The 13,984-nt window shown below is 48.7% G+C and overlaps 6 protein-coding genes across 6 annotated transcripts; 1 reads left to right on the forward strand and 5 right to left on the reverse strand.

Annotated features, from left to right (window-relative positions):
- Window positions 1-1,253: 1,253 nt before the first annotated feature.
- On the reverse strand, window positions 1,254-2,306 carry ColSpa_03604 (uncharacterized protein; the record flags this gene model as incomplete). The annotated part of the gene is made up of 1 exon (XM_049269816.1): window positions 1,254-2,306. One exon carries the CDS (start codon window positions 2,304-2,306, stop codon window positions 1,254-1,256), a length of 1,053 nt encoding a protein of 350 aa, XP_049125773.1.
- Window positions 2,307-4,981: 2,675 nt separating this feature from the next.
- ColSpa_03605 (putative oxidoreductase) lies at window positions 4,982-5,615 on the reverse strand (the record flags this gene model as incomplete). The annotated part of the gene is made up of 2 exons (XM_049269817.1): window positions 4,982-5,032; window positions 5,172-5,615. 2 exons carry the CDS (start codon window positions 5,613-5,615, stop codon window positions 4,982-4,984), a joined length of 495 nt encoding a protein of 164 aa, XP_049125774.1.
- A 650-nt stretch (window positions 5,616-6,265) lies between these two features.
- Window positions 6,266-8,013, forward strand: ColSpa_03606 (25-hydroxycholesterol 7-alpha-hydroxylase; the record flags this gene model as incomplete). The annotated part of the gene is made up of 3 exons (XM_049269818.1): window positions 6,266-6,513; window positions 6,605-7,030; window positions 7,110-8,013. 3 exons carry the CDS (start codon window positions 6,266-6,268, stop codon window positions 8,011-8,013), a joined length of 1,578 nt encoding a protein of 525 aa, XP_049125775.1.
- Window positions 8,014-9,231: 1,218 nt separating this feature from the next.
- On the reverse strand, window positions 9,232-9,981 carry ColSpa_03607 (uncharacterized protein; the record flags this gene model as incomplete). The annotated part of the gene is made up of 1 exon (XM_049269819.1): window positions 9,232-9,981. The coding sequence occupies one exon, from the start codon at window positions 9,979-9,981 to the stop codon at window positions 9,232-9,234; it is 750 nt and encodes a 249-aa protein (XP_049125776.1).
- Window positions 9,982-10,746: 765 nt separating this feature from the next.
- On the reverse strand, window positions 10,747-11,138 carry ColSpa_03608 (uncharacterized protein; the record flags this gene model as incomplete). Its single annotated transcript, XM_049269820.1, is given in 2 exon segments — window positions 10,747-11,005; window positions 11,017-11,138. 2 exon segments carry the CDS (start codon window positions 11,136-11,138, stop codon window positions 10,747-10,749), a joined length of 381 nt encoding a protein of 126 aa, XP_049125777.1.
- A 1,047-nt stretch (window positions 11,139-12,185) lies between these two features.
- ColSpa_03609 (heterokaryon incompatibility protein 6, OR allele) lies at window positions 12,186-13,572 on the reverse strand (the record flags this gene model as incomplete). The annotated part of the gene is given in 2 exon segments (XM_049269821.1): window positions 12,186-12,204; window positions 12,221-13,572. 2 exon segments carry the CDS (start codon window positions 13,570-13,572, stop codon window positions 12,186-12,188), a joined length of 1,371 nt encoding a protein of 456 aa, XP_049125778.1.
- Between the last annotated feature and the right edge of the window lie 412 nt (window positions 13,573-13,984).

Below are 13,984 nucleotides of genomic sequence, written 5' to 3' on the forward strand. Positions count from 1 at the left end.
GACGCTCAGCACCGGTCTCTTTGTTGAATTTGCTTTGAAAAATATACGGGGATGTCAAGTTGCCGACTGATGAGCCCACGTCAATATGAGTCAGAAAGTCGTTGGGGTTTCGAGACATCTGTCTCTTGTTGCTGCAGTGTCTGTTCCTATTGCGGGGTATTATGGAGTTTCGTCTATTTCTTTCACAGTTTTGATTAAATGAGTTTCCGGCATTTCAGTCTTGTAAACCTGGTCGAGCTGAATGTCTCCCTTTGACCCTGAGACTTTGGAGGTAGACTAGCCCAGATAAGCCAAGGGGGCTAAACGCCTCCACAGCTCCATAACGGCCCGCTACTAGAGGATTATATATTCAGGCTTGTTTACACTGAATTCAAATTTGATGTGGGGATCCTTTAAATCAAGTACCCGGCAACCAAAATAGAGATAGAAAGAGCTTTCGAATCAAAATGCATAGCAGACGGTTCGCTACCTCTACACTTGACTTCCTCCAGTAAAACCTGCGAGATATTAAGTTATGAGAAATTAGGCTCGAGTTAGCGAAGCTCGTTATGGTAATTGTAGTTCCCAAACAACAACAACAATGAGCTTGACGCTTTCACACAATGAGCTGCCCCGTAAGGCCTTTCGACCCTGTACGTCCAGTTATTCATTCTGTATCATGACACTATGCCTCCAGGTCCTTTCAAGCATTGTATGCGTCTAGGATGTGTTAATCATCGGATATTCAATTCCTTCAGCAGAGATAGAAAAATAAGGGGAAGAAAATATTTGGCACCGAGCTTTCGATAGTGCTCCCTAGCCGGACTAGTACTCCGGCACAAACCGACTTACTCGTAAACAACAGGCAGGATCTTGAGTTTGACTTAGAGCATGACTAAATATGGTAGCACCTCAATGTAAATTCGGCTTTGATCCCTCAAAGAATTACAAGCTAAGACCTGTCCCGCAGAATACAGTGGCAAAATGTATGTGGAAGATATACCAACTCACACAAGACACTCAGTAATTAGAAATGATGGAAATTTTCGATTCATAGTGTTTTTAAAGGTATCAGCAAAGGAATTCCATCGGAATGGCCTAATGACAGAATTGTGGTTTCAGATAGCAAGAGACTATTTACAAGAGGAGAGACTGAGATTGAAGCGTGAAAACATGGACCTGGGGAAACTGATGTCTAGCGCTCCAAGTCACATGGGACCAATGACCAGTTCAGTATTACTCGCGAGGATATAAATGTCTCTTTGAATGAGCTCTCAGTTTCCAACGAGGCTCTTTTGGAAGAACTGTGTGAACTTTCCGAACGGGATGAGTTCCACCCGGTCGTAGAGGTCGACATGACCGGCGCCCGCAACCCAGACCAGCTCCTTCGGCTCAGCCGCACGAGCGTAAGCGTCCTCGCTGAACTCACGCGAGTGTGCCTGGTCTCCCGAGACGAACAGTAAAGGCCGTGGCGAAATCGTCTCGATATCGTTAAACGGGTAAAAGTTCATGAATTTGGTGTTGCTTGACAGCGTCGGGTGCGTCGTGAGGTTCGGTGACGAGCCCTCAGGTGTAAACTCACCACGCGGAGTACGGTAGAAGTCGAAAAACTCGCGGTCGACAGCAGTTGACTCTTCTGTGATTTCTTGCGGCGTGCCACCGGTGTATTCCACCTCACCGCCATTCACCTCGATCGAGCGTTGTTGTACCGCCCCGGCGATGATCTCCTTGCGCTGCCCAAGAGACACGGACTTTTGCAACCCATTGCGAGAAACGGAGCCCATGTCGTACATGCTCGAAGTCGCAATAGCTTTGATGCGCGGGTCGATCTTGGCGGCGCTGATGACGAACGAGCCGCTGCCACAGATGCCGAGGGCGCCAATGCGGTCATGGTCGACGAAGTCCTGGGTGATGAGATAGTCGACCGCAGCACTGAAGGCGTCGGCGTAAAGCTCTGCTGACACGGCATTGCATGGCGTACCCTCGCTGCCGCCCCAGTGAGGGAGGTCTAGAGACATGGTGACGAAGCCCTGTTCTGCTAGCTTTGTGGCATAGAGATTCGCGCTTTGCTCCTTGACCGCGCCCATGGGGTGGCCGACAACAATAGCAGAGGTATTGACAGTGATGTCGAGGTTGTTGTGGGTGAATAGGCTGCCAGCGACGGTCGTATTATACTGAGTCTGGAAAGTGATGGGCTGAATTGTGACGACATTGCTACGGTAGAAGTTGTCTGCTCCGTAGGACAGGTTTTGTGCCGCAGTCGACATTGTGTGGACGACTGCCATCAGGCCGACTGCGGTGATGCCACTTCCTACGCGCATCGTCATGTTGCTGCTGTTGAGTGGGTATTTGTTTGTAAAAAGAGGTGAAATTGTAGGTTAGTCTACGGAAACATATTCGTCATTTTGGATGGCATACTGTTCGTCTTATAGTTGATGAGATGAACGACAGATCTAGCAATACTGACGTCTTGGTCCTGGAAAGCAAATATCGAGCAGGACGTTGCGTACGATGGCCCACTGTCATCAAGTTGCATGAGAATAGTCTTGGAAAGTGTACTTGTACCTATATCTGAGTGCTGATCGCCTAGGACTTGATGAAGGTACCTTGTTAATGTCATCCAGTTGCATTAGCGTCAACTTTATGTGGAAATTGGCGCGTGAGCGCTGTCTTGGCACAAACGTCACGTCTATTGCGTTACGACGCTTAAGGATACAACCTATATTAGTGTAGGCTAGACCTCGAGTCAATGGCGATGGACATATCGCTGTTTGGACCGAAGAAACTCGCGTATGTCTTGGCAGCTGATGCCTTTGCAATCTACATCTTTCCCTCTCTAAGCCACACAGTCGAAGATACCATCGGTATGATGGAAATTACCCCTCAGACATCTCCCGCGTTATTCTAAACTCAAAAGTGAATTCATCACATAAATCCTTAGACAAGAAACAGCTACTCACCGTTCTCTACCAAAATTTTCTAACCAAGACCACCAACCATTTAGGCAGGACTAATCATGGCTATTTGATTTACAGCTCGCCTTCCGCATTATGCTACTAAGGTGCACGGAAACCTTGAGACCTTCGTAACAAGTCATACGCTAATTTTAATTGTAAATGAATAAGACAGCCGTGGATTTTGGGCCTAGTGAAACTGGCCGGGACTGGGAGGTGTTAGACGCTGAAGCTGGACACCGAGTTTAGAGACAAGTCCCTAACAGCCCGTTGTAACAACTATGTCAGCAGGCCTAGTCGAATAACAGTCTCCCCACTCGAATACACTAAAAATTATGAAATAATTTGAAAACTGATCAAGCAGAGCAGTCTGATTTAATCCATTACATGTGAGGTCGAGATAACGGGAAAGACACATAAGAAGCTTTGTCCGGCTCTTAAAGAGCATAAAGATATCCCTTCCCAGCGGCCCACGAAAGCGGTGTCTGGCCGTATGTATACCGAAAGTTCAAGTCAATATCTTTGTTCTCTGTTGAATGGATTCTCTCTTCCTGAGAGAACCCGTTTGTACGATCGTACTCGGGTTAAAGTTAGGGTGAACCAAAGATGTATTTTCTGTGATTATCTTCCTAACTACAAGACTTGGCTTTCGTACACGAGATATATGATCTCGTACGTCCCTGAGTCAGTTCGGCATGAATATACTTTTGATCCCCTCACTGGATAACCGAGAGCCGAATATCCAGTCTGTGCCCTCTGCCATGATGTGTGTCCCTGAGTCGTGCGTGTCGTACAACCAGCTGGTGCTGTTATTCCAACATTCTCGAATATTGTTTTCGCAGCATCTCGATTCCTCTTTTGTGTTGGGGAGTGACGAGGAAGAGCCATTGTCTACGACTTCTCGTGCCAAGCCTTATCAAGGCGAAATGCAAGCTTTAATTGTTGGAAGTTATCTTGAGTCAAAATTTTCATTCGATTACTGCTTTGTAGGTTAATAATTGCGGAAAGGTAACAGAAGAGAACATGTAGAGTTTTCGCTTCCTTAAATAAATTACAGAATATAAGAATTGAGCGCAGCTCATGTGGGGTGTATTTGGTTGGGCATGCCTACACAAGTTACTTTGTAAGGCCTCATGATCTGCCAACTCCATCAAGCTAGATGTGCTACTATAGCCATATGTGGCGACTGAAGAGTGCCTGTTGGGATGGGTCAAGGTAATTCGCGTCAATAGGGGCATGGATACTACTACATGGTATTCGTCAAGCGTATTAGATGAGTGCAAGGTGATCAGGTCTATAGAGAGCGGTGCGGTGCAGTGGACAACCACAACCTCCCCTTATAGCCACGCAAGATGCCTTTAGCCAGCCGCGAATCTGCAGTTCTGATCAGTTCAAATGTGCCCTGATCAGGCTTGGCTGGAACGCGATAGATAAAGTAGAGACTCCCATAGTTCTTGTGTCGAGGTGATCAGGGTGTTGGTCATCACGAAAGACAGAAAGGATGCTCCCTTGAGCGTAGAAAAGTCTGATGAGTGTCCGTTGATTGAGCATGTCTGACCTGAGTCCTTCTGTGTCTTCGAGGTTTCTATACCCCTGATCAGACCATGCTTAGCTAAGAAATCAAAGAAACTAAACGCAAAGACCACATCAATGGGAGCAGGAAACCCTGCCCCGTTCCAGTATATACCCATTGCTACTCGAAGATATACCCAAATGACACATAACACAGTTCTGGGAGACTCGCCTGCCTACATTTCAAGTGGACATTTTGAATATTCTTCAGCTCTGATAGGTCATTACATGCGTCCCTCCATTGATTGACCAAATATCACCCGTAATGTATGCTGCATCAGATGAAATCATGAATGCTAAAAGTGCACCAACCTCCTCAAGCTTCCCAAGCCTCCGAAGAGGAACTCTCTTCAGACCCTCTTGCATCGCTGGACTTGCCGCTATGCCTCTCTCCAAAGCGGCAGTCAAGATAGGGCCGAGAGCAACCGTGTTGCACCGAACATTGTCGGAACCGTACGTCGCAGCCGTGTGGCGTGTCAAGGCATGCACAGCTGCTTTCGAAGCTGCATATGCCACTCGTATTGGCTCTGGAGTTCCCATAAAGTGACCACCCATCTGTGATAGGATCAGTACATGGCAAGTGTCTGGCCCCACTATATACACAGTCACGATGACTGACAAGGTACCCACTGCCTGGGAACAGAAAGGGTAATGCCAAAGACTTACACTGGATATATTAATGATCGTGCCACCCCCTGCCTTTTTGAGATGTGGTAGAGAGTATTTTGTTGTCAAAGCATAGCCAGTAGTATTGACTAGGAACGTTCGTTGCCAGACCTTGGTGTCCATATCCAAAACAGATGTGTCGTTTCCCAAGTTCTGAGGGCTGAGGTCGGCACCAATATTTAGCAAGCTGTCAAGCCCGCCGAGCCACTCGGTGCCTCTCTCGACCAGAGCCTTGATAGAGTCCTCGTCTGAGAGATCGAACTCAATGACAATAGCGCTGCCCCCAGACTTGGTGATCTCTTCACCAACTTCTTTCGCAGCGGTGATATTGATGTCGGCCACGACGACTTTAGCTCCGCGGGCGGCGAGGAGTTTGGCCGTGCCGGCTCCGACACCCGTGGCCGCACCAGCCACAATAACGCGCAGTCCAGTTACACTCGCCATTTTCTTCGAACTTTGTGGGGTAAATAGAGGTTAGGTTCAATTGGATGTTTGATAGCGATCGTTCGTATGAGGCCTGTCTGAATTCATAGAGTCCCGTTCGTTATATATCTCTTTCTTATACCTTATTATTTTATATCGTAAAGCTGCCTACCATCCTGATTCTGCCTCGGGATCGGGAAGAACCCCCTGTAATGCGGGACCGAAACCGAGACCGGGGTTTCATTCGCGAAGTTACAATCCCCGTCTCCCTCAATCTTGGCGAAAAGAAACAGCCCGTAGAATTTAAGCAGCTAAGGATGTAAGATACCTGCCATGCGCGGAGAGTATGAGATACCATGTTCAGACCAATAGAATCACATAAAATACAATTTTCGATGCGTCAAGGCCCAGGCCGTAGGAAGCATGGCAGTGCACATGAATACAAAAGAAGGTTCAGCCATCTGAACGGAGCAGCTGATGGCCTATCACCTCATCTTTGACAAGGCGGCATTTCATACAGTCCGAGATAGGTTGAAGCGACTCATATAAAACCAGAAGACCGGCTCTCGCCTTATTTTCTCCTACGGTTCAGCGCATCAACCATCCCCCCTCATTTGCATTCTTTCAGATCCAAGTCTCTCGCCAAACACCCCTCCCATTGTACTAAAACTATGGCGGATTCATCGAGTGCCGCAGCTGCTGCAGCAGCAACCCTGCTTGAACGCTTCAGTTCCGGCTCTTCAGTCAAGCTGCTAGCAACTGCGCTAGCCATATTTGCCGCAATCTTGCTCGTCATTGACAAGCTCATTGCTGCGCCCGTGGATCCTCGCGAGCCCCCTGTTGTCAAAGGAATCCTCCCCGTTGTTGGTCACTGGATCTCTGTAAATACATCGTACCCAGGCGTTTACGAGAAGCTTGCGTAAGTATCTCCATTAAAGATCGTTGTTTAGACGAAACCTCAAGCGTGGAGGAGGAAGAATGAAGTGCTGACTCCCTCACCCATCTCGCAGCAAACAAAGCAAGTTGCCTGTCTGCACCATTCCCGTCCTTAACAAGAAGATGTATGTCATCAACAGTGCAAATCTTGTGCAGAGTGCGATGCGCAACAAAACACTGGAGTTTGGCGCTCGTATCGAAGAGATCGGCCGTATCATGGGCGTGGACCCCGTCATCGTTAAAAGGCTTGTGAAGGAAAATGCTGTTGAGGAGATTTCTCGCGTCACCGTCTCAGCCCTGTCCGGAGACAACTTGCTAAGTCTAAATTTGAATGCGTTGAAGTACATCGGCAGTCGCTTCAATGAGGTCAAGCCTGAGAACCCCCTGCAGATCGACGACGTTCACCACTGGGCCCGCGATCTCATCGGACAAGCCACTACTCGAGCTTTGTATGGCGAGCATAGCCCTTTCAACAATCCGGAGTTAGTTGAAGCCATCTGGTACGTTTGTTAGTTTTACCGCTTACTGACAGCTTACTATTCATCTTCCGATTTTCCTTTGCTAACCAGTCTACCGTAGGACATATGAATCAGGTCTTGGAAAGCTTCAGTACGGTTGGATCTCAAAGTTCATTGCTGGCAAGGCGCTGGAAGCCAGAAAGAAGATAGTCACAGGTCTGGTCGGCTACTACATGCGCAAACTTGATCAGGGCGAAACTGTCTCCGCCGTTATAAAGGGCCGGGCAGAGTTTTGGCGCTCATTCGGCCTCTCTGATATCATGCTCGGTGCTATGGATTCCCTCCCGGCATCATCAACTGTCAACACGGCACCGTCGATGTTCTGGCTCATTGTTAATGTCTTCGCTGAGCCAAAGTACCTGTTCCACGTCCGCCAGGAGCTCGAGAACGGTAACGTCATCTCCATCACCCAGGAGGGTGACAAGCGCGTCGCCACTGTCGATGTTTCCGAGCTCGGAAAGTCGTGCCATTACCTCGTGGCATGTTACCGCGAGACTCTTCGTATGGAGAACACCGTCACCGGAAGCCGAACCGTCACAAGCAAGGATACAACCATCACCGACCATGAGACCGGACGCGAGTACCTTCTAAAGGAGGGCGTCGAGGTTCAATGGAGTGCGTCCGTGATGCACAAGAAGCCGATCTGGGGCGAGGACAGCGAGCACTTCAACCCCGGAAGATGGCTGAAGAGGACCCCCGAGATTAACAAGGGCTCCAAGGAGTCATTTGTGCCTTTTGGCGGCGGCAAGCATCTTTGCCCTGGTCGAAATTTTGCGTTTGCTGAGCTCTTGGGCTGCTTGGCTGTTTTGGCAGTGGGTTTTGAGCTTGAAGGAGTTGAGGTCCCAGATCATGCTATGTTGTTTTCAACTTCTGGTCTACGTTCCCCTATCTATGGAAACAAGTCTAGCAGAGCAACTTTGAAGAGGAGAGTGGGATGGGAAGGCGTTGAGTGGAGATATAAATGAGGAGATTGAGATGTTAACAGGGATAAGTGGAGGTTTTCTCCAGGCAGAATGAGCATACGAGAGGACTATAATCTGTCAATCATGATGATGTACAATAGGCATCGCAAAGTGTATGCACTCCGCTTATTTTGTTCCATTCGGGTACAGTTCATTGGGGTAAAGCTCTTCACGCCCTAAAGAATGGAAATGCTCTCATCGGATATCTTGTCATAGTACAGCATTCTCCTCAACTTTGAATACAAATGCTTGATGGCTTGTGGGTCGTTTTCTGTCTCTCCTGCTCCACGTCCCCAAAGGGCCATTGGCCTTAGATTACATGGAATCTACACTCAAAGCTCACTAGAGGCTCACCCAGACACGCTGCTTTAAGGGTGAAGTTGAGGGTAAGCAAGGGTGAAAGTGGCTCACACAGGGTAAGGCAGGAAAGCAAGGTGACAGAGCTAGAATTGTCGCTTATAGGGGGTTATACTGTAATTCCTCTCACTATACTAACATGACTTCAACCCTATCGAGGAGTATTTAGAGTCCTTAAAATTTCAACTAAGAAGGTATTGCATGGGAAAGAGGATTTATTGCCAGAGAGCAAACATCTACAATTGGCGGAAGTGCAGTCTCGATTTATGACACTTGCTTACAGTACGTGCATTGAATTGCATATGATGGGCGTCCTTGTGCATTCCAGACCACTCTCAGCCAAGGTCCATCATTAGCCTGTGGGACATGGGCATTTTACAAGAGCATCAGTAAGATTTGGCTGCCGATGCATCTGCTCTGCCTCTTCGTACTTCCCTGCCTTCGAAGCGTGAGTAAGTTGTTCAGGCTGGTGAGTATTTCGGGACTCTCTGGTCCCAGACCTCGATGGTGTCTTGAAGGTGCCCTTGAGAACCTCGTCCGCCTATCTCTTGAAAGGGACGGGCATACTACGGAACGGCAAACCTGTAGAATGAGTTAAGTGGACGTATGTTACCGTCCATGTCTCTTCCCAATTGATTACCTCTTTGGAGGTAAACCATAGCGGGTGAAGTAGCTCAGCCTGGGCCATAAGAGCCTCAACCTCTGTGCTTATGATGGTACAGTCGTACAGGGAGAGAGAGCAGTCGCAGTAGATAAGCAGGAAAATGTGCTTGTCTGATAGGGTAGTATTAGCTTCAAGGGTCCTAATCACTATTGGGGGGGGGGAAGCAGTACTAATACTTACAGAAGATAGATTAGCTTATTTTAATTGTTGTTGTTCTCTTGGCGGAGCCTTTCTAACTCGCGCACGCGTGCCACAGATCTCGCCAGCATCCTCTCCGCTACCTTCCGCGAGGCCTCCATACTCTCAGCCATAGTCTTCTGACGCCTTGGCTCAAGGTTAGGCTCCCTGCGTCTGTAAGCCCACCTGTCCTCAGTATCAATAAACAACGGCCCATGGCCGAAATGCATAACGGCCAGCTTCGTCTTGGGTGACCACGGCACCCCCTTGCCATCGGTCTTGCCCAGGGCGTACAGGAGCCTCTCACGCATGCCCATGAGCCACGGGTGCACGGCAGAGACGTACTCGTGGATCGTAAGAAACTCGCTCCCAGCCGTTTTGGTCACCTCGAGCTGGACGTCTTTAGCCCGCGGCCGCTGGGGGTCGTTCTTTGTGTCGAGACAGTAGCGGTTAAGCTCCACCCAAAGCTGTTCCCAGTCGTCAAGGCATTCAATCCTCACGGTGACGGCTGGAACCTGGGGTACCATGAGAGACTCTCGCGACACGGGGTGCCAGCTCGGCGCGATATTGACTTCGCTAAGGCGAAAGTAGGGTTCCATGACGTCGCCCGGCTTGTAATACTGGTCAGGCGCGACCTGAATTGCGCTCTCGAGAGGGCCGTTAAGCGTCCACAAAAGTCGCCTGCTGGCCGGTGATGGTCTTAATAATGTCTCATTCGAGATTGCCGAGGTTCCGGCCATGGTGCTGGCGACAGACAGGCCGGTTGTGTCCATTTTTGAAGGTTGCGTGTGCGTGTGGTCTGTTTTGATTGAAAGTCACAGCAGCCACAGCAGCCAACTTTCCCCGCTATTTCACAGCTCTCCCAGAGCTCGAGCAGACCAAACCTCGTCAAGGTCGAACTCCATTCCCAGAGCACCAACGCTATTCTACCCCCTTGACAAGAACAAGCTCTACAATCATGCTATAATAAAGTCAAGCTTTCGCTGAAATGGGATGAACTCGAACACCCTTCTGAGTCTATTTTTCTGCATCTCAACGCATGCGCACAGCCACAGCCTTCTTAAGATCAGCAAAACTTGGTTTCAGTGGGTTGAAAGCCTGCAAATAGTGTATTTAGATCCTTGCGTAGGTAGCGGGGCAACGGACAATTATTCGGTCGGCATCGGCGTCTGCGGCTATACCCTCCAGGGTAACTACCCCGAACCCCATATCCTTCGTCCTTGTCCTCTACATGTACAAGCTACCCCTTAATACAGCCTACTGCGCATACTGAACAGCTACCACCCGGTGATCTTTCTAACATGCAACTTCCAGCCCTCTAGAATCTCCAAAAGTGTCAAAGGCAAAGTTACCACCAATCTCCGTGACTTCGTCTGAGCCTTCAGTCGGGTTTATTGGCAACAGCTTGATGGTCCTAATCGCACGAAGAGGTGTTTTCAAGGCGATTGGCGGTCCAATTATGGATGCCAATTCAAGAACCACTTAACCATGGCGCGTTATCTTGAACATATGGATGAATGCGCGACGAACCTCTTCTTTTAGTGCTTGGCGTGTCGAGCAGCAGAACCGAGCTTGTTTGACGCCATTGTGTTGATGGTGTTAAACTCTGCATTGTATCCAAAGTGACCGATCATGTCGATGCTGGCCACAGCTATTGGTATTAACTGAACGGATGTGACACCAGCGAAGTCAGCTTGTTGGGTGTCGTCCAGAGCAGTAAGGCCATCGACGTCAGTGTACTTAGGGATGGTGTTGAGAGCATCGATGGCAATATTCCACAAAGAAGGGAACCATGCCCTAAGATTAACCTATTTGAAGGCTTGATTAGGTCGTTTGCGGAGCTACTTATGCTCTTCTCCTTCTGGAGTGAGCAGTCCGCGGCCTGAAAGAAGTTGTAATCTGTTAACCTAGACAAATAATGAGTAGGCATCGCAAAGTATCTATTGTGCTTCTTGTTTTGTTTTTTGTATATATAGTTTGTTCTGGTAGAGCGTTTTATGCGCTACAGAATCGCAATGCCCTCATCGAATATCTTGTCATAGTATAATCTCCTCCTCAACTTTGATTCCAAGTGTTCAATGTCACGTGGGTCGTCTTCGGTCTCACCTGCTCCACGTCCCCAATGCATTATGCCCTCAACAAAACAGCTCCCTACCATCGTCATTCTTCTTATGCCGTGCAAATGTTCGATTCTTCCGCTTTTTTGAGGAAGAATGTTTATCCTCTCGGTATGCCCCCGGAGAATGTATGGCATGAGACCTCCTTCGAGGATGCAAACTTCGTCTCCTATTCGCATGTTTTCCGGCCCTACACCGATTTGACCACCTCCTGTCATAAACAAACGGCATCCTGCCGCCATAGTTTGAACAGTATCTTCGATCCACTGAATTTCCTCTGCTTCAAGTGGCTTCTGTAGATTGAGGTCATTTGGAAGCGTGTCTAATTCGTCATTTGGAATTGTGTCTTTATCATCCAGCTGAGAGCGATATTCGCTGATCCAGGCGGGGGTATCCTCGAAAGTCGCAATCTGTGTCGAGGCATCCGGGTAGTGAGTTCTGGGGCTGCCATCAGACGTCTTTGTTCAGTGTAGTAAAGGAGCAACTTTCATACCTCTGCCTGACCCAAAGTATGACTCGCTGTCGCTGTTCCGGTTCAAGTGAATGCAGACTACCCCCGCTTTCACTAGAGACTCGCAAAGAATAGCAAAGACAGGTCGCGACAATATTAAGAAACGATTCCTTATATATTCGCCAAACTTTGTTCATGCCATCGCTTGGTCGAATTTGAGCAATGGCTGAGCTAATATTCGAAAGGTCGCTCATGATAACTTCACTGACTGTCTCGGCGAAGCCACAATGCACGCTGTTCAAGACCAATGCCTGACGTTGCTGGTCTTCAGAAGCGTAGGGGTGTTTTGTATACCTATAAATTGTTGGGAGTAGATGAACAGCCCCCCAAGTTGAATCATCGTCCATGGCTACCAGACGCTCGATATGCTGTCGGGGAACTAACGTTGCACCATTGCACGTGGGTAGATCAACGGGGCGTTGTTTGAACATGGCACGGCTGGCGTTAAAGTGCAGTGGGATTTCTCCCTGAAGACGGAAGCGACGTTGATCAAAACCTGGCGCTATATTCTCGGAAGACCAGTCAGGAACCCATGAAGGAATGTCCGTACGAGATTTCGCAAGCAAGTCGAACGTCGTCATCCAAATGAGACCGGTTTGTAAGATAATCTCATACGCTACTGAACTGAATAGATCGCTGATATGGATATCGTAGTCGGCCTTGATGTGAACGTCGCTGTTTTGGAAAACTCGCTCTTTCTTCAAGTCTTGTGCAAGTCGAAGAAGAGCAAAGACTTTGTCTCGAGGCTCAGACGATTTTCTGGTGTGGAATCTTCTCAGTAACCACAGTAGTGGGCTTGTTGTCGTGAGATGTGCCATGTCCCCGAAGGTTCCGCGGAAACGCATTGTGTCGATGGCGTATACTTTTTCTGCTAGGTAGGCCATGACTTGGTTTAACTCCTTAGATCGTAACGAAGATAACTGCAAAAAGTTCTCAGTTGCATCGACAATGAACGTGAATGGCATTGTGACACGTCCGTACGCAATAGTAAGGTTCTTGGCGACGCATGCTTCCTGTACAATCCACATGCGGTTCCACCAATCACTGATAGCGAAGAGTCGAATCCTCTCGGCCATCAGCTGAGTTCTCTGGTCCTTGGTCGAATTGTCCGTCGTTAGCGAAGCGAAATGCTCGTCAACCAAGCTATCGTTCATGCTTTCAAAGCTAAACGCTATGAAGAAGCTGAAGAGAGAAACGATCTCGTCATTCTCGGATATTGATCCAGGAGACTTCTTCCAAAGATCAGCGAGGTACTGATAGGCTACAGATTCGTCTCTGCGGGATCCGGCAAAATGAACCGGGGGATGTTGACCAAGCTTTTCAAACCGATGTGGATAGTCCTTCCGGCTGCGATCCAATCCGTCGCCAAGGTAGGCGACCACCTCTGTAGCCCAGCCGAAAATATCGTGCATCAACCCAACCTGATGGCTCTTTTCAACAGCAGCATACTGATTGATGCAGATCGAATCCACCCAGAGAACGATGGGTTCTGTCCGCCGACGTATCGCGCGCAAGGCTCTGTCGAGATTGAAAGTGATGTTGTGAATCTTGCCGTTGACGATGATCTGATTTGAAGTCTTGGTGCTGCCCCAGGCATAGGATAGGGCAGTATATTGCCGAGATCGGTCAGCCACGTACAGCGTTGCCTCTAGGTCTCCCACCCACTCGCCAGGGTGAAGTCGAAGGAGACGAATCTCCATGTCTTTGAGTTCCTCGGCGTAGTGAAAAGTAGACATCATCTGTCAAATTAGGGTACGAGAGTTTGATGGAAATTGAAGCATTGCCAGCCAGTCCTAATCCACCTGTGTGAAAGCGGCAGAGCTAAAGAGGATGATGTATGGACAATAGGCAGATGTTCGAGAAAACATCATGTCAGCCTGCAGCCCCGAGCGTCGCTGATTGGCAGGCCGAAAGCATGATCACGAGATGCCACAAGTGGAATTAAGCAAGTCATCCTCGAAATTGATTAGCAGAAGTTGGGGAGACCCTTGACCTCGCTCAAAAACGCGCGTTTCCTCTTCCACAGGAATTTCGTAGTAGTGCCGTGGCCGTTCTGCATTACCTCATATCCATTTAGAGGCGGTGAAATGACGCCGCAACCATAGGTGTTGGTGTTGAATTTGTGTCGGGCTTTAGGCGGGGACCTGA

This window comes from Colletotrichum spaethianum (assembly GCF_022836535.1).
Source record: "Colletotrichum spaethianum MAFF 239500 DNA, contig07, whole genome shotgun sequence".
NCBI classification, from domain to species: Eukaryota; Fungi; Ascomycota; class Sordariomycetes; order Glomerellales; family Glomerellaceae; genus Colletotrichum; species Colletotrichum spaethianum.